The 20131-nt window shown below is 38.1% G+C and overlaps 1 protein-coding gene across 1 annotated transcript in view; it reads right to left on the bottom strand.

The window, feature by feature from the left end:
* SPAG1 (sperm associated antigen 1) overlaps positions 1-20131 on the bottom strand; it is an 82720-nt gene that overhangs the window by 55254 nt on the left and 7335 nt on the right. The window contains exons 3-7 of the mRNA XM_058444571.1: positions 19882-20041; positions 7930-8055; positions 2463-2524; positions 1835-1941; positions 1163-1268 (exon numbers count right to left, since the gene is read on the bottom strand). Of these exons, the coding sequence (XP_058300554.1) occupies positions 1163-1268; positions 1835-1941; positions 2463-2524; positions 7930-8055; positions 19882-20041 (561 nt within the window). The remainder of the gene's footprint in view (positions 1-1162; positions 1269-1834; positions 1942-2462; positions 2525-7929; positions 8056-19881; positions 20042-20131) is intronic.

Genomic DNA, 20131 nt, shown 5'->3' with positions numbered 1-20131 from the left:
AACAGTTATCAAGGCTGACATCCACCTGCCTGAACAGGGGAGGCTGTACTGAATGAATGATCCATCATATATCCTCTTTACCTCGTGTCTTCATTTAAACAATCTGAGAAAACTTCTTTAGAGACACCAACAACATTGAAAAAAATCTATCTTATTTCCAAAGGTGGAAAAAAGATTGTACAGAGTTTAGTGCTAAGGTAGCATTAGTGATTCTATAAGAACAGTTTATCTGTAACAACATTTTAAAAACTTAGTCTACTTTTCTTAGGCTGTTAAGAACTTCAGAAGTTCATATACATATTTATTGAACATCTACTATGAACCAGGTACTTTGTTGGGCCTTGGGGATACAATGGTGTAAAAATCCTTGACAAATGGGTTCTGCTCTTACAAATCTTAAATTCTAGTTATTATCAAATCACACAAGCTTAAATTATACTTCTGACAAGTGCTACAAAGGAGAGGTAAGACTGCTATAAGAGCCTATAAATTGGGAGGTGAGGTGGGTAGGGTGGGATGGAGATTTAACCTAGTTTGAAAGGTCAAGTAAGACTTCTCCAAAGAAGTAAGGTGAAGACTAAGATCTGAAGGATAAATCAGAATTAACTAGATAATGGGAGGAGGAAAGAGCATTTTTTTTTCTTAATTTTCTTTTCTCTTTAAAAGGCTAATCAAGTGAAACGGTGGGAGTGGAGAAGGAACAAGGAAATCTGTAACTGGTTGTGATCAATTAGTTATAAACACCACTGTACTCAGACCAGCCATGGGAAAAGCATTTTTGATGGAGGACCCAGCATGTGCAAAGGCCCTGTGGTAGGAAGGAGCACCAAAGTACTAGAATTAAATCCAGGCAGTCTACAATGGAACCCAAGTTATCACTTCTATATCATATGGGCCTTCTGTTGAATTGCTGTCAGATGGCTTCTATTTTCTCTGCAAGATAGGAAGTTAAGTCTTCTGTCAAAAGTAGGAGTGGAGTGGGAGCTTAGAGGCTTGAGAAAAGTATTGAAAAAATAGGAGAAACACAAGTGAATATATGATAAATCACAAGTACAATACATTGGGAGATTCTGACATAGATTTTTGCTTATATTGTTTCAACAATTAAAACATTATCATTTTTTTTAAAGGCAAGTTTAAACCCCAACAAACATCTGCTCACCTGGTATAATACATCACTGCTTCTTCATAATCTCCTGAGTTGAAAGCTTCATTTCCTTTCTCCTTTTCATGAGTGGCAAGAAAATCCTTTTCTTTCTCAGTTAGACCTAGAAATAAATGTTATCTGCTATATGTAAACATATAATTTAACAGAATTTTAAAAATTTACATCTAAGAATGCTTATTTTAACAGAAGCAGAAGAAAGCAGAAAGATCATAAAATAAACAAAAGAAAATAAAAGGTTCCCCAAGCTTAGGGATGTTTTCTTTTTAAATCATCCACAAGTTTTGAGGATTCAGAATTTTTATAATGATTGATTTTGTTTCACTTTATAGGTGCTAGTCCAATAAACTGCCCCATCTTTTTGTTTTGAAGCAAAAAGAAAACAATTTGAGGAATTTGGAGGAAAAAGAGGATTGGAAAAAAAGGAATTAAAAACAAATGAATTACAGTAAGAAAAATAGGTTTACATTTTAAAGCCTTACTACATTTAAAAATTAAGTGGGTAAAAGAGAGAAGTGAATTTGTTGAGTGGTCAAATGTAAGAGAAAATCCATAAACTTTTCATGGTAATCTGTGCAGTACTCAAAGACAATGTCTTCTGGATTGACACTTTTTATTATAAATGAAAAACTTTAAAGACTACTAAATTATTATTTTTTCTCCAATTACCTGCTGTATCTATTCTTGTCTCAATTTTAGACAAGTGTGACTTGTCTACTACCGTCTTTTCTTTGTAATCTTCATCAATTTTTAAACACTCCTTCTCCACGTCAAATCTTAAATGAAAGAACAATAAAAACCAAAAAAAGTACAATACAGGCAAGAAAATAAATTTATTATTGATATTCTTATATTTGTACAAGTATGCCTTTGGATACATATTCAAAAATATGTAGTAAGTTTATAGTTCAAGTCATCTGAGTTCCTTCTTAAGAAAACATACAATTTAGTGAGAACTTAAACGTTAATCAAATCTAAACTGGTCAGAACTTTGAAATTAAAATTCTGACTAACTTATCTCAATTTTAAATTTTTGTTCCTTTTTAGTTTGGATGGGTATAAAAATTACATTAGCTTTTTTTATTGGCTTTATAAAAAAAAAAAGGATGTAGTAGTTTTTTATGTACTGAAAAAGACATCAAAAGTGCTGAGGCCAGATCTTCTCAGTACTCTATTGAAGTAATTTGGTATTCTTGACATGTTCAGGTTTATAATAATTATTTAAGAAATTATTGCAGTATTTTGTGGTGACAACTTTTTTAGTGACACATTTTATATAAAGACATGTAAAACATACTTATCCCATTCTGCATAATCCCTTGGAGTTTTCTTTTTAGTTGGTCTTTTAGAATATTTTTCCTAAAAGAATAAAATCATATTTTATGAGACATATTTAATATAAGATTATCAGGTTTTACTGTAAATGCAATGGAAAGTATTGGGTTAAGATATACAAATGGAGGCCGGGTGCGGTGGTGACTCATGCCTGTAATACCGGCACTTTGGGAGGCTGAGGTGGACAGATCACTTGAGGCCAGGAGTTCCAGACCAGCCTGGCCAACATGGTGAAACCCTGTCTCTACTAAAAATACAAAAATTAGCTGGGCATGGTGGCGCACGCCTGTAATCCCAGATACTTGGAGGTTGAGGCATGAGAATTGCTTGAACCTGGGAGGTGGAGGTTGCAGTGAGCAGAGATCAAGCCACTACATTCCAGCCTGGGTGACAAAGAGAAACTGTCTCAAAAAAATAAAAATAAAATAAAGATATACAAATGGAATGGATAAGAAAAATAGGTACCCTGGAAGTTACAATAACTTCAGTATTATAGTTATTAACGTATTAATATACAGGATGTAAAAGAAAGAATTTTAAATTTGTAGTTAATTCTGGGGACAATCTGTAGGTTTTTAAGTATATATATATAAAATTTTAAAACTTATGTGTGAATATGATTATTACTGATTTTCTTATAATAAAAAAGTACTAAATTCTGATTCATTCTTTTCAAACCTAGGCATTGGAGAAACAAGAATAATTGCTATATTAGTCAGAAGTTTGCAATGACAGTAATCTGATTTGGAATAATTACATTAAAAAAGAAGAAATTATCAGCTTATATAACTAAACTGATGGAAGGGCAGGGGTACTGCTGGATGAGGGGATTCCTATGCCCTTTCTCCAGCTCTCCCTGCCCCTCCCAGGCTCTGCTCCTCTCTACCTACTGATTTCACTTTCCCTGATGGGTACTTGCTTTCTCCATGTGGCAGGAAACATCGCCACAAGCATTCTGGAATTATAACTTCACAGCTCTCTCCACCAGAGGAAGAGGAGAGTGACTCTTCTCTCCATCTTCAGTTAGAGAAATTCCAAGGAAGGACTGATTGGCTAGCTTGGGTCATGGGCCCATCCTGACCAAGCACTAACAGTGGCCCAAAGTAGCCACATTCCCACTGCTAAAGACAGAGGGCAGGTTCTGCACCAGAACAGAATGAGAGAAAGGCAAACAATAGCCATAATGCTCACAAATAATCAGTCTCCCAGAGAGGGTACAATTTTTTGCTATATAAGTACTAAGGAATATTAACTTTAAAATATTTATCTATATCATCTGAAGAAAGGGAAGTATAGCAGAATTTATAATAATAAAGTAGGTACTGATTTGTTTTTAAACTATTACATATCTTCATTCTCATTAGGCTCAGGTTTGCTAATAGCAATACTAGTAACTATATAAACTACATAAATGAGTACTATGCAGTCCTTACAGGCTCAAAAAGTATCATTTGATGCTTGAACTCGATTTCCTGCTCATAAAGACAATGTTCTCAATGCTAAGATGATGCTATGGGTTGAATTGTGTTTCCCAAAACAATATGATGAAGTCCTAACCCCTGGTACCTGTGAATGAGACCTTACTTGGAAACAGGGTCTTTGCAAGGTAATCAAGTGAAGATGAAGTCATTAGGTTGGGCCCTAATCCAGTATGACTGTGTCCTTATACAAAGAGGAGAAGTTCCAATAGAAGGAAGCTGGCAGTGTGGAAATGAAAACAGAACTTAGAGTTGTGCCACTATAAGCCAAGGAAGGCCAGGGCTTCCAAAAGCTGGAAGAGCCAAGGAAGGATCTTCCCTTCCAGGTTTTGGAGGAAGCAAGGCCCTGCTAATACCTTGATTTTGTACTTCTAGCCCCTAGAACTGTGAAAGAATACATTTCTGTTGTTTTATGCCAACCACTTCCTGTGGTGTTACAGCAGCCCTAGGAAACTAATACAAGTGGTATTACTTAGTTTCAAAAGTGCACTGATTCGAAATCAGGGGTATTTAATATTCATACGTGGCTCTCAAATACCTACCTGTGACAAAAAATATCCCCCTTTAGGGACCAAGAAATGGACATGAATTGGCTTGCCTGTGGTAAGCATTTCAAAATGTGTAGATATATCAAAACATCACACTGCACACCATAAATACCTGCAAGTTTTATCAGTTATAACTGAATAAAGAAGAAGAAAATTTTCAATAAATAAAAAAATGAATGTGGAGCAATAAAAGTCTCAAGACATGGACTCAGTATGTAGGATAAAATCTAATGTGTAATATTATATTTTGATATTTTAAGAAGGCAATGCTCCCTGACTTTGAAGGGTTGGGACATGTGCCTTCTATGTATTCTCATAACACTGCATATTTACTGTCATAATCCATTATATGCTACATCAGTGGGGCTCAAACTTTTCAGTATCATGACACTCTCGCAGTCCTCAAAATTATTGGTCATTGGAGTTATACAGATTTTCCAAATATTCACAGATTTCATTATGCAATTTTAAAAATCACAATTTGTTAATATCTGCATGGAGCTCATCAAAAAAGACTTTCAAGTATGTTAAATAAAATTTATAGGAGGTCAATGATTTGGACTAAGCTCCTGCACTAGGCCCCAACAGACTTAAATATAGTCACTAGTGCTCAAGTTCCACATCACCAAACCAAAACTAAGTTGCTTATCTGACTGGAGAAATCAAGAGACAGAGATAATAGCCAAATTTCTGCTTTAACCCTTATAAGGAAAGTAACCTGTTGTTAAATAGTCTATTTTTTGTATTCCTTGTCCCTGCTCAAGCTACCTTACAAAAACCAGCTGTTCTGCCACGGCCATTGGAGCACATTTTCTAAATTTTTAGAGGAGATGCCATCCTGATTCATGAATTGTTAATAGAAGCCAATTAGATCTTGAAATTTGTTGTAATTTTGTCCTTTGACAAGTATCCCCCTTAAGGGCTTTTTTCTGTCACAAGCAGATATTTGAGAAACACATAGTATCTAAATTATTAGATATTATTATATTATACTAAATATTTAATACCTTAAGCCCTAATTTGCACTTTGTTTTTAGAGACAGGGTCTTGCTCTGTTGCCCAGACTCGAGTACAGTGGTGTCATCATGGCTCACTGCAGCCTTGACCACTAGGGCTCAAGCAATCCTCTTACCTCAGTGTCCTGAATAGCTAGAACTAGAACTACAGGCATGTGCCACCACACCATGCTAATTGAAAAAAAAAAATGTTTTGTAGAGATGGGGTCTCGCTATGTTGCCCAGGCCTCGAACTCCTGGGCTCAAGTGATCCACCCACCTTGGCCTCCCAAAGTGCTGGGATTACAGGCATGAGCCGCTGCCCCCCTTGCCTGGACCTAATTTGCACCTGAAAGCTCAGATTCTCTTACTAGCAACAAATACTGTGAGTTGTTTTCCTTAAAGTGACAGGCCTCCTTCATTCACTTCCAACAAAACTTTTGCGAAAATCCTAAGTCTGAATAATGACAGTTTGTCAACCATTATTTCAAGTAAAAACAGCATTCCAGGAAAACGTGGCTATGCATCATATCATAACCATCATTTTTGACTATGCAGGGAAGTGCTTTCTGTATACGTCTCACTTTCTCATGCAAAATACTAAAATGACATGTCCTGGAAGTTCAAGATCTAACAAAGTAAATATTCTATTATTTTATCAAAGGTATTTTTAAGTAAAATTGGAATTTGTTTTTACTGTATATACAACATGGTGCCTGCCTTGCTTCATGTTAAAGCAATAGCAGCTTTATCCTCAGGGCAAATACCAACACAGTGACAAGGACAAAGCATTAGTATTATTTTCAAAATAGCACTGACTTTCTGAACCCCCTGGAAGAATCTCTGGGACTTCAAGGGCTTCCTAGACCATACTTTAAGAACTACTGTACCACTAATGCATCCACCCCATTGCTCCTTCAGCAATGCTTGTTGATTGTTATATTTTCAGGGCACAGTCTTAGTACACAGGGACTATTATTATTATTATTATTATTATTTTGAGATGGAGTCTCACTCTTTCCCCCAGGCTGGAGTGCAGTGGTGTGATCTCAGCTCACTGCAACCTCTGCCTCCCAGGTTCAAGCGATTCTCCTGCCTCAGCCTTCCAAATAGCTGTGATTACAGGGGCCTGCCACCATGCCCGGCTAATTTTTGTATTTTTAGTAGAGATGGGGTTTCACCACGTTGGCCCGGCTGGTCTTGAACTCCTGACCTCAAGTGATCCACCCGCCTCGGCTTTCCAAGATGCTGGGATTAGAGGCGTGAGCCAGCAGGCCGAGACTTTTTTTTTTTTTTTTTGAGACAGAGGAGACGACCTCAGCTCGCTGCAACCTCCATCTCCTGGGTTCAAGCAATTCTCGTGCCTCAGCCTCCCAGGAAGCTGGGATTACAGGCACATGCCACCATGCCTGGCTAATGTTTTTGTATTTTTAGTAGAGATGGGGTTTCACCATGTTGGCCAGGCTGGTCTCGAACTCCTGGCCTCAAGTAATCCATCCACCTCAGCCTCCCAAAGTGCTGGGATTACAGGCGTGAGCCACCGTGCCTGGCCAACTATTCAATAAATACAATTTCATTGATTGCAGATAGTGGCATCCTCACCAGATTACTGTACACCTCCATTACCTGCATAATTCCTAATGAGGAGTAAAAAGATCCAGGAAGGTAAATTATCAGAGAGCAGAGTGATGAAGAGCCATGGATGTTTTAAAAATAAAATTGATTCAAAGAAAAGATGAGAATAACAAGAATAAGTTAACCTAGAACGAAAAGGCTTGGGGAGTCATCTGAGAAATTACAAGGTCAGATGGATGCCAGGAACCCCAGTTTCAACCTAAAGTTAAATAGAATGGGCCTGGAACTTCAACAGGCCCCTTCTCTATGGAGCCCACAGATTAAAAAGGAGAGGTCTATGTGACAAAATAGGGACCAACCACAAAGAAATGGGAATAAGGGGGAAAAACATGCACTAAATAGAGGAATGACATTTGTAAGTACTGAAAGTATCTGTTTACTGTTTTAAATCCATAATTAAATTATGTAACATGATATATCCTCTGTAGCCCTACTAGATATATACAATTGTTCCCTGAAATTTTCACACACTGAATCAGACCTTTTGCTCTCATCAAAACTGGACGGAAGAGACAGGGTGTATAAAAAAAAAGAAAGACTAAAGGCAGTAAATAAGCCCAAGATGCAAGACTTCAAAGGAAAAAACTGTTTCATTTTGGTTTCCAAGTAATGAGATACTAAAGAACGTGATAGTTCCCAGCCAGCTGAACAAACTCCCCAACTCACCTAGAGGACATCACACGTAGGCTGCTCCAATTAAACTGAGATTGCCCCTTAATAAACAGCAGCAATCCTCTCCCGCTACCACCCACAAAGATATCAAAAAAGCCTACCTTGCCTACATGAAGACAGCTGTTTGAACCACGAACTGGAGGCAAATTATCTTTCATTGCTGGAAATGTCTCAGTTTCATGAAAGTGCATTTTATCTTCTTCTTTTTTAATTTCTGATACCCAACTCTGAGAATAGAGAAAAAGGTAAATATATAGTTTGAAATAATTATAACCAAGCATAAGAAAGAACTATAGTTGACCCTTGAATAATACAAGTTTGAACTGCATTGGTCCACTTATATGTGGATTTTTTTCAGTAAAAATATTGGAAAAATTTTTGGAGATTTGTGACAATTTGAAAAAACTCACAGATGAATTAGAAATATCAAAAAAATTAAGATAAAGTTAGGCATTTCACGAATGCATAAAATATATGTAGATACTAGTCTGTTTTATCATTTACTACCATAAAGTATACACAAGTTATAAAAAGTTAAAATTTATCAAAACTTACCCACACAAACACTTACAGACCATAAATGGCACCATTCACAGTAAAGAGAAATGTAAAAAAAAAAAGACATAAAGATGCAGTATTAAATCATAACTGCATAAAACTGACTGTAGTAGACACTATAATATGTAATAATTTCACAGCCACCTCCTGTTGCTATTGTGATAAGCTTAAGAGTTACAAGTATCTGTTTAAAATGCCTTGTGACACTAGTCATCTCTGCAGGAGCAGTTTGTCTCTAGTAAACTGCATCTTGCCATAAAAAGTGATCTCTCACAGTTCTCACATATTTTTATGATGTTTAGTGCAATACTGCAAACCTTAAATAACACCATGGGACCCATACGAAGTGTCACTAGTGATGCTGGAAGTGCTCCCAAGAAGCAGAGAGAACACATGGTATTACAAGAAAAAGTTGAATTGCTTGATATGTGCCAGAGATTAAGATCTGGCATAAGCTACAGTTGCAGTTGCCCACCATTTCAAAATAAATGAATCCAGAGTAAGGACCATTGAAAAAAAAAGAAAGAAATGAAACAAAGAAGGAGAGGAGAGGGAGAGGAAAGGAGGAGGCAAAAGGAGAGAGGGAGGGGGAGGGGGAGAGGGAGGGGGGTAGGGGGAAAGGGAGAGGGAGGAGAGGAGAGGAGAGGGAAATTTATGAGCCCATCATTGCATCACTGCGGCTACACCATCAGGTGCAAAGACTTTGCACTTCTTGTGAAATGCCTTTTTATCTTGTATTGAAAATGCAGCCTTCATGTGGGTGCAAGATTGATGTAAAAAAGACATTCCTGGCTGGATGTGGTGGCTCACGCCTGTAATCCCAGCACTTTGGGGGGCTGAAGCAGGCAGATCACTTGAGGTCAGGAGTTCTAGACCAGCCTGGCCAACATGGTGAAACCCCATCTCTACTAAAATACAAAATTAGCCAGGCATGGTGGCGGGCACCTGTAATCCCAGCTACTGGGGAGGCTGAGGCAGGAGAATTGCTTGAACCCAGGAGGCGGAGGTTGCAGTGAGCCGAGATTGCACCACTGCACCCCAGCCTGGGCAACAGAGCAAGACTCAGTCTCAAAAAAAAAAAAAAAAAGAAAGAAAGAAAAAAAAAAAAGAAAGACATTCCTATAGACTCTAATATGATTCCAGAAAAAGCAAAGTCCTTATATGACAACTTAAAGCAAAAGGAAGATGATGGACCTATAAAGCTGAAGAAATGAATGCCAGCAAAGGGTGGTTTGAATTTTAGAAAAAGGTTTGGCTTTTAAAATGTCAAGAGAACAGGAAAAGCACCTTCTCCCAACCAAAAGGCAGCAGACAAGTTTCCACACGCCATTGAGAAAATCACTAAAGAGAAAGAATATCTGTCTGAGCAGGTTTTTAATGCAGACAAAAGTGCTGTATTCTCGGGAAAAAAAAAATGCCACAAAGGATATTGATTAGTAAGGAACAGAAGCAAGCACCAGGATTTAAGCCAGGAAGGGGTAGGGAAACTCGACTATTTTGTGCAAACGCAGTTGGGTTTATGATCAGGACTGACCTTATTTGTAAAGCTGCTAACCCTCAAGCCTTGAGGGGAAAAGATAGATATCAGCTGCCAGTCTTTTGGCTGTACAACAAGGAGGCCTGTTCAAGAACCCTTTTTCTGTATCGGTTACATTGATGCTTTGTTCCTGAAGTCAGGATGTACCTTGCCACTAAGGGACTGCCTTTTAAAGTTCTTTTGATGTTGGACAATGTCCCAGGCCATCCAGAACCCCATGAGTTCAAGACCAAAGGGGTCAAGTGGTCTACTTACCCCTAAACACAATCTCTCTAATTCAACCTCTAGATCAGGGGGTCACAAAGATCTTTAAGAACTTTACTGCATGCTAGCCGGGTGCGGTGGCTCACGCCTGTAATCCCAGCACTTTGGGAGGCTGAGGCAGACGGATCACGAGGTCAGGAGATTGAGACCATTCTGGCTAACATGGTGAAACCCTGTCTCTACTAAAAATACAAAAAAAATTAGTCAGGCGTGGTGGCGGGCGCCTGTAGTCCCAGCTACTCAGGAGGCTGAGGCAGGATAATGGTGTCAACTTGGGAGGCAGAGCTTGCAGTGAGCTAAGATCGAGCCACTGCACTCCAGGCTGGGCTACAGGGCAAGCCTCCATCTCAAAAAAAAAAAAAAAAAAGAACTTCACTGCATGCCCTTCTCTATGGAAAGGATTGTCAACACTACAGAAGAGAACCCTGATAGAACATCATGAATGTCTAGAAGGATTACACCATTGAAGATGCCATCATTATTACAGAAAAAGCCATTAAGCCAGGAGTGGTGGCACATGCACCTGTAGCCCCAGTTAGGAGACTGAGGCAGGAGGATCGCTTGAGCCCGAGTTGTAGGCTGTACTGTGTGCTATGACCCTGCCTGTGAACAGCCATTGTTTTCCAGCCCTGGCAACATGGCAAGATCCCATCTTTAAGAAAAAAAAAAAAGCCATGAAATAATAAATCCCTGCTAGAAAAAAACTGTCCAGATGTTGTCCAGGATTTCATAGGATTTACAATAGAGTAAATCAAGGAAATCATAAAAGAGATTGTGAATACGCCAAAAAAAAGTTGGGGGTGAAGTGTTTCAAGATATGGAAGTTGGAGAAATTCAAGTGCTAACGCCCCACCACAGTAATTAACAGAAGAATGACTTCATGAAGGTAAGTGCTTCTGAACCAGTGCCAGACAATGAGAAGACATAGAAGAAGCAATGCCAGAAAATAAACTAACATTAGACAATCCGACAGAAGGGCTCCGGTTACTCAATACTGTTTTTGACTTCTTTCACAACATCTACCCTCTGTGATACAGGGACTAAAACTAAAGCAAATGGTGGAAGAAGGATTGGTACCATATAGTAACATTTTTAGGGAAATGAAAAAGCAAAAGTCAGACAGAAATTATGATTGATTTCTATAAAGTTACACCAAGTGCACCTGCCTCTCCTTTCATCTCCTCCACCTCTTCCATCTCTGCTACCCTTGAGACAGCAAAACTAACGCCTCCTATGCCTCCTCCTCCTCAACCTACTTAACGTGATGATGACAAGGATAAAGACCTTTATGATGATCCACTTCCACTTAATGCATAGTAAATATATATTCTCTTCCTTATGATTTTCCTAATAACATTTTCTTTTCTCTAACTTACTTTATTGTAAGAATACAGTATATAACCTATATAACATACAAAATATATGTTGATCAACTGTTTATGTTATTGGTAAGGCTTTCAGTCAATGATAGACTATCAATAGTTAAGTTTTGGGGGAGTCAAAAGTTGTAAGTAGATTTTTGACTGTGTAGGGAGCCAGCGACCCTAACTCCTTGTGTTGTTCAAGAGTCAGCTATATTTATCATAGTTTCCTATGAGTCAATTTTTTAGACAATGTGATCCATGCCATCCTCACTATCTGGAACATACTTCCTACCTTTTATTTTAAATTGTGGTAAATATGTATAATATAATAAAATTGGCCATCTTAACCATTTTTAAGTCTACAGTTCAGTCTTGTTAAGTATATATACATTGTTGTTGCCTTTCCTACTTTTATTTATCTTGCAAGACCTTATTCATCATTCTTTTCAGCAAGATTTCCCAGAACTTCCTAGTTGGGCTAAAAGTGCTTCTCCTCCGTAATACATTAGCATAAAGATTTAAAAATCATCTATTGTTAGTCTCTCTTCTTATACTGTAAATTCCTTGAGGGCAGGGCCTATGTCTTAATTTCATCTTTGTGATTCAGTGTCTGACATATGGTAGGTTCTTAACGTTTATTAAATTGTCACAGGTGCCAGAAAAAAAATTGAGTAAGAGATTTATTATCTGTGAAATTGTATTACTTATCCAGAAAAGATGTATTGAGGGTTCTAATATTTGTTAGACACTCTGAAAAGCACTGGGATACAGCAAAAAAAAAAACCAACAACAACTATATTATCTGTTCTATCTGTATAGAAGGCAGGGAGGGTGAAAAGGGGCAAAGAGGAGAAATATGAGAAGAAAAAGAAAAGCAATAAGGTAACAAAGGTAAAAGATAAGAAGACTTATAGACGAGGAAGGGAGCAAGAAAGAATGGAGAAAAGGGGACAAGTGGCAAACAAAGTATGAAAGAAAGGCAAGTGAGAAGGAGACTAACTTGCGAAGTGGCCAACAAGAGTTCTAGACCAGCCTGGACAACACAGAAAGACCCCTGTCTCTACAAAAAAAATTAGCTGAGTGTGGTGGTGAATGCCTATAATCCCAGCTACTTGGGAGAATGAGGAGGATGACTTGAGCCCAAGAGTTCAAGGCTGCAGTGAGCTATGATTGTGCCACTGCACTCCAGCCTGAGTGACAGAGCAAGACCCCATCTCGAAAAAAAAAAAAAAAAAAGAAGTGGTCAAGAAGAGCAAAGACACACAATGGGGAAAAACATAGGCTCTTCAACTAAAATCAAGCTGTCTACATCCTGAAAACAAAGCCAAAAAGTCTGGACATAAAGTGCTATTTTTGACTGGTAGATTAATTACCATATTTTTGAGCTCAAGCCGATAAAATGACAAGGCTGAAAGTTTAAAAAGCAGCATTCTGAGTTACAGAATACATATACCTCAACATTGTTTTTAGATGTTTTAAAATTGTTTTTAACCCCAGAAAAATATGAATAAAGTAAACCAAAAAACTGGTTCTCTAGAATCTGCGAGATATATATTAGATATGTACACACACATATATATACACATACATACACACACACACACACACACACACACACACACATATATATATATTTTCTTTTTTTTAGGCAGAGTCTAGCTCTGTCTCCCAGGCTGGAGTACAGTGGTGCCATCTTTGCTCACTACAACCTCCACCTCCTGGGTTCAAGTGATTCTCATGCCTCAGCCTCCTGAGTAGCTGGGATTACAGGCGTGCACCACCACACCTGGCTGATTGTTTGTATTTTTAGTAGAGACAGGGTTTCATCGTGTTGGCCAGGGTGGTCTCGAACTCCTGACCTCAGGTGATCCGCCTGCCTCAGCCTCCCAAAGTGCTGGGATTACAGGCATGAGCCACTCGTGCCCAGCCCAAAAATAATTTCTTAAACAAAATGAAACTGAAGAAACTCTGAGAAAATATAAGTAAATATGTATCTGGTGGAGAGAAAACCTTCCTAACTATAAAAGCCATGAAAAGATCTTAAAGAATAAAATTAAGAGGATAGCATAAAAATTTAAAAAAATAAAAAACACCACACACAACATTTAAAAGGTAAACAACAAGCTAGAGGAAAATTTACAATATACAGTACAGAACTCTTACAAAACAATGAGAAACACATTAATAGAAAAAAATGCAAAAATTAGCTGGGCACAGTGGCACGTGCCTGTAATCCCAGCTACTCGGGAGGCTGAGGTGAGAGAATCACTTGAACTGGGGAGGCAGAGATTGCAGTGAGCCAAGATTGCATTACTGCGCTCTAGCCTGGGCGATAGAGCAAGACTCCATCTCAGAAAAAAAAAAAAAAAAGAAAAAGAAAAATCAGTAAAGGGACTTCTTGTGGCCTGATGGAGTCAGGAATGGATTTACCCTCTTACCTAAATTCTAGAAAACTGGGTAAAATATACGGAGTGATGGTGTTCAGACGCTAGACAACAGGTGGCACAGGACAGTGATTCTTGAAAGAAGGGGGAACAAATGAGGTAAGCCCTACATTTGCTCCAACTCACTGCAGTTTCCAGGCTGCAGCACAGGAAAAGTACCCAAACAGAACCCTGTGGTCTTGCTGAATTCAGCAGACAAAGTTTGGACATTAGGGAGGCCAAGACTGTGAGGATTCGGGGGAAAACACATCAGAAAGGAGGAAGCCATACAGAAAGAGAGCTCTAAAGATAACCTGAACAGCCTTGTATCTATTTGAAAAATTGAATTCATAGTTAAAATCTTTCCTACAAAGAAAATCTCAGGCCTATACAGTGTCAACAGTGAATTGAAAACATTTAAGAGAGAAATAATACCAACCATATACCAACTTTTTTAGAAAACAGAAGAGGAGAAAATACTTCTCAACTCCTCCTATGAGGCCAGTATTACCCTGCTACCAAAACCAGACAGTGACATTACAGGAAAATAAAACTATTGGCCAATATCTCTCATGATCATAGACACAAAAATCCTTCACAAAATTTTAGCAAATCAAATCCAGGAATATATTTGTAAAAGATATATCATGACCAAGTAGAGTTTATCCTGGAATGTAAGGTTGGTATAATATTTGAAAACAATCTACATAATTTACCTTATTAACAGACTACAAAGAAAATCATCTGTTCATCTCAATAAATGCAGAAAAAGCATTTCACAAAATTCAAAACCCATTCATGATAAAAATTCTCATCAAACAAGGAACAGAAGAAAACTTCAACTTGATAAAGGGCATCTACATAAAATTTAAAGCTAACATTATATTTCACAGTGAAAGTCAGAACGATTTCCCCATAAGACTGGGAAATAGGCAAGGATCTGCTCTTACCATTTCTACTAAACTGGAGGTTCTAGCCAGTTCGATAAAGCAAGTAAAAAATAAATAAATAAATAAATAAATAAATAAACTGGAGGTTCTAGCCAGTTCGATAAAGCAAGTAAAAAAAAAAAATAATAAAAATAAATAAATAAATAAATAAATGGCAGACTGGAAAAGAAGCACATCTCTTATTTTTCACAGATGGCATGATCCTGGAGGTAGAAAATCCAATGAATCTACAAAAACATTCCTAGAATCAATCCATGAATTTAACAAAATTGCAGGATATGAAGTCAATATGAAAAGGCAATTAAATAAATATAAGCTTGTACAATTAAAAATTGAAATTAAAATTAGGTATCTAAAGTAGTCAAACTTATAGGAACAGCAATAGAATGGTGGTTGCTAGGGGACAGGGGAGTGGGGAAAATGGGGAGTTGTTGTTTAATGAGTACAGAGTTTGTTTTGCAGGATGAAAAAGTTCTGAAGAATGGTTGCACAACCATGTGAATATGCTTAACACTACTGAAGTATACACTCAAAACTGGTTAAGATAATAAATTTTATGTAATATGTATTTCACTATAATGAAAAAAACAAACTTTCATAACTGAGATGACAGGATGAGCAAAAAATTGAAATTACAAAAATGTTAACATTTATAATAGCATGAGCTACATATAATGCTTAGGAATAAGTTTAGCAAAAATACGCAAGAACCACTTACTGAAAACTATAAGACATTGCTGTAAAAAAAATTAAAGACAAATGAATGAAGAAATATACAACGTTCATGGATCTGAAACCTCAATATTAAGATGTCAGTTCTTCCAAAATTGATCCATAAATTCAACACAATCCCAATTCAAACACAAGCAAGTTATTTTGTAATAAGCAAAAGACCTAGAATAGCCAAAACAACTTTTAAAAAGAACAAAGGTGGAAGACTTGTACTACCTCCAGCCTCTTTTTTTTTTTTCCAGCCTCTTATTACAGTAAGATTTCAAGAGTTACCGTAAAACTATTGCAATCAAGACAAGAAAGGAATGGAGTAAAGATGGACATTTAAAATAATGAAACAGGCTACTGTGGGCAGACTGCCTAGGGGGTAGCCTTGCTCATCAAGGAGTATAAAATAAATAAATAAATATAAGAAATAAAATAATGAAACAGAATTGAGAGAGTCAGAAATAGACCCACACATAAGATCAATTGATTCTTTTTTTTTCAGACAGTCTTGCTCTGTCATCCAGACTGGAGTTCAATGACACCATCTCAGCTCACTGCAACCTCTGCCTCCTGGGTTCAAGCAATTCTTGTGCCTCAGCCTCCTGAGTAGCTGGGACTACAGACACACACCACCACGCTCAGCTAATTTTTGGTATTTTGTAAAGATGGGGTTTTGCCACGTTGGCCAGGCTAGTCTTGAACTCCTGAACTCAAGTGATCCACCCGCCTCAGCCTCCCAAAGTGCTGGATTATAGGCGTGAGCCACTGTGCTCAGCCCAGTTGATTTTTTAAAAAAGATTTTTTATAGTTGAGGTCTTGCTGTGTTGTCCAGCCTAGAGTTAAGCAGCCATTCACAGGCTTGGTAATAGTGCATGATAGCCTAAAACTCCTGGGCTCAAGTGATCCCCTTGTCTCAGCCTCCAGAGAAACTGGGACTACAGGCATGCGCCACCACACCCAGCTTTGGTCAACTGATTTTTGACAATGGTACCAAGAAATTTAAAGATAATATTTTATTAAACAGTGCTTGAACACTTTTTCTTCAAACACCAATACAAAAATTAAAACTGATTATATACCTAGATATAAGAATTAAAACTATAAACTTCCTCGGAGAAAAATTAGAGGTCCTGGATTAAACAAAGATTTCTTAGATAAAACATAAAAGCCCAAACAATAAAAAAAAGATTTCATCAAAATTTAAAACTTTTACTCTTCCAAGATACTGTTAAAAAAAAAAATGAAAAGAGGCTGGGCATGGTGGCTCACACCTGTAATCCCCGCACTTTGGGAGGCTGAGACGGGCAGATCACCTGAGGTTGGGAGTTCGAGACTAGCCTGACCAACATGGAGAAACCTCGTCTCTACTAAAAATACAAAATTAGCTGGGCGTGGTGGCACATGCCTGTAATCCCAGCTACTCAGAAGGCTGAGGCAGGAGAATTGCTTGAACCTGGGAGGTGGAGGTTGCGATGAGCTGAGACTGAGCCATTGCACTCCAGCCTGGGCAACAAAAGCAAAGCTCTGTCTCAAAAAAAAAAAAAAGAAAAAGAAAAGATGGGTGGGCATGGTGGCTCATGCTGTAATCCCAGCACTTTGAGGGGCCGAGGCAGCCCAGGAGTTCAAGACTAGCCTGGACGACATAGTGAAGCCCTGTCTCTACAAACAATTAAAAAAAAAAATAGCCAGGTGTGGTGGTACACACCTGTGGTCCCAGCTACTCTGGAGGCTGAAGTGGGAGCATCGCTTGAGTCTGGGAGGTCAAGGCTGCAGTGAGCCATGATGGTGCCACTGCACTCCAGCCTGGGCAACAAAGCAATGTATCTGATAAAGAATAATTATTTGGCAACTCACTAAGAACACAAGGCAATTTTTTTTTTAACGGGCAAAGGATGTAAAGACACTTCACAATAGAAGTTACGTGAAAAGATACTCAATATCATTAATCATTAGAGATACGCAAATTAAAACCACAATGAGATACCTCGTAGTATGGCTAAAACTAACAAAAAGGACAATACTATGTGCTGACCAGGATATAAAGCAGGTGGAAATTTTATATATTGCTGTCAGGATTGCACAATGGTACAGCCACTTTGGAAAACATTTTGGCAGTTGAAACAGTATATTTAGGGCTCCGTATTATCTAGGTTTTAGGCATCCACTGGGGGTCTTATCAAAGGTAAGTGGGTAAACAAACTGTGGGATAGTCATACAATTCCATACTACTCAGCAACTCAGAGGAGCGAACTATGGACACATGCAACAACATAGATGAATCTCAAAAGCATTATATAAGTGAAAGAAGACACACAGGAACAACATACTATATGATTACATTTATATGCAAGTCTAGAAAAGGCAAAACTATGCTGACAGTTCAGTGGTTGCCAAAGGCCAGGCAGTGGGGTCTGCACTGACTGCAAATGGGCAAGAGAAAACTTTTAGTGGTGATGGAAATGTTCTGTATCATATACATTTGTCGAAACTCAGTGAAATGTACACTATAAAGTTGGTAATTTGTATGGAATGTAAATTTTACCTCAATAAAGCTGATTAAAAGAAATCTGTAAATATTTAAGAAGAAATTTAAGTGACAGATCCATGAAAAATAACTTTACTAGCAATCAAAAAATATACTACAATAGTCCTCCCCTTATGTGTAATTTTGCTTTCTGTGGTTTCAGTTACCCACAGTCAACTGCCATCCAAAAATAGGTGAGTACAATACAGTAAGATATTTTGAGAGAAAGAGAGCTCATATTCACATAACTCTTACAACAGTATGCTGTTATAATTGTTCTGTTTTTTACTGTTAATCTCTTACTGTGCCTAATTTATAAGTTAAACTTTATCATAGATATGCATATAGAGGAAAAAACATGGTATATTTAGGCTTCAGTACTATCTGCAGTTGTAGGCATCTACTGGGGGTCTTGGAAAGTATGCCCCAAAGACAAGAAGGGACTATGGTACTACCATTTTTTCAACTATTTAATTGACTAAAAATGATTACAGTATCCAGCAAAGAGTACCTAAAAATGGGCATTTTTTTTTTAAGTAAAGAAACCGGGTCTCTCTGTATTGTCTAGGCTAGCCTCAAACTCTTGGGTTCAAGCAATCCTCCCTGAGCAACTGGGACTATAGGCACACACCACTGCACCTGGCTTGGGCATTCTTATACACTGTTGGGGGTGGTGTATGAAGGAACAACTTTTCTGAGAACATATGTTTGAAAAGGCTTAAAAACATTCAAATCCTTTGATCAAACAATTTAAATTCTTTTTCTCTTTCTCTTGCTTTTTGTTTTTAGACAGGGTCTCACTCTGTCACCCATGCAATGACACCATCATAGCTCACAGCAGCCTCAGTCTCTCAGCATAAGGTGATCCTCCTGTCTCAGCCTCCTGAATGGCTGGGACTACAGGCACATGCCACCATGTCCAGCTAATTTTTATATTTTTGTAGAGACAGCTCTAACTATGTTGCCCAGGCTGGTCTCAAACTCCTGGCCTGAAGTGATCCTTCTGCCTCAGCCTCCCAAAGTGCTGGGATTACAGGTGGTGTGAGCAACCACACCTGACCAGGCAATTTGAATTCTAATAATTTATCTTGAGGAAATAATTAGGGAGGTGCAAAAAAATTACAAATAGGCCAGGCATGGTGGCTCACACCTGTAATCCCAGCACTTTGGGTGGCTGAGGTGGGTGGATCACCTGAGGTCAGGAGTTCGAGAAGTCTGGCCAACATGGTGAAACCCCATCTCTACTAAAAATACAAAAATTAGCCAGGCATGGCGGCATGCGCCTGTAATCCCAGCTGCTCAGGAGGCTGAGGCAGGAGAATCACTTGAACCCGGGAGGCAGAGGTTGCAGTGAGCCAAGATCGTGCCACTGCACTCCAGCCTGGGCAACAAAGCAAGACTCCTTCTCAAAAAAAAAAAAAAGAAAAAAAATTACAAATAAACATGTTTATACAGCACTATTTATTGAAGATGATTAAATTATAGGTTTTTTAATAGGACAGAATAGTATTCAGTCAATTTAAATACACACATGTATGGACGTACACACACGTGAATTCGCAGTGTTCCCGAGTGTAAAAAGCAACCAATCCTGCCTAATTGACACTAAAAGACCTTTACGGTCAAACAAGAAGCCTAGGATTTCAGATAAGTGAAGTAAACATATATACAATGTCTCAACAATATCTATGCAAAGTTGGTATTACTACATACCTTTATATCACCATCAATTTTTTCCCATTCTTCAGCTGTAAAACTGGCTGCTGTTGCTGCTGGTTTATCTTTCCTCAAAGCTCTACTTTCAGGGGCCAAGGCTTGAAGATGCTTTTCACAAAATTCTGTAAGTTCAGGATAATATCCTTCCTCACCAGACCTTAAAACGAAATAAATACGTTTTAGAGTTAGCACCTTATTTAGGATCATTGAGACCAGCGGTTTGCAGGCTGGGTTCCATGGAGCCCTG

This window comes from Hylobates moloch, unplaced genomic scaffold (genome assembly GCF_009828535.3).
Source record: "Hylobates moloch isolate HMO894 unplaced genomic scaffold, HMol_V3 SCAFFOLD_9, whole genome shotgun sequence".
In the NCBI taxonomy this organism is placed as follows: domain Eukaryota; kingdom Metazoa; phylum Chordata; class Mammalia; order Primates; family Hylobatidae; genus Hylobates; species Hylobates moloch.
This window is presented reverse-complemented; position numbering and strand designations above follow the sequence as displayed.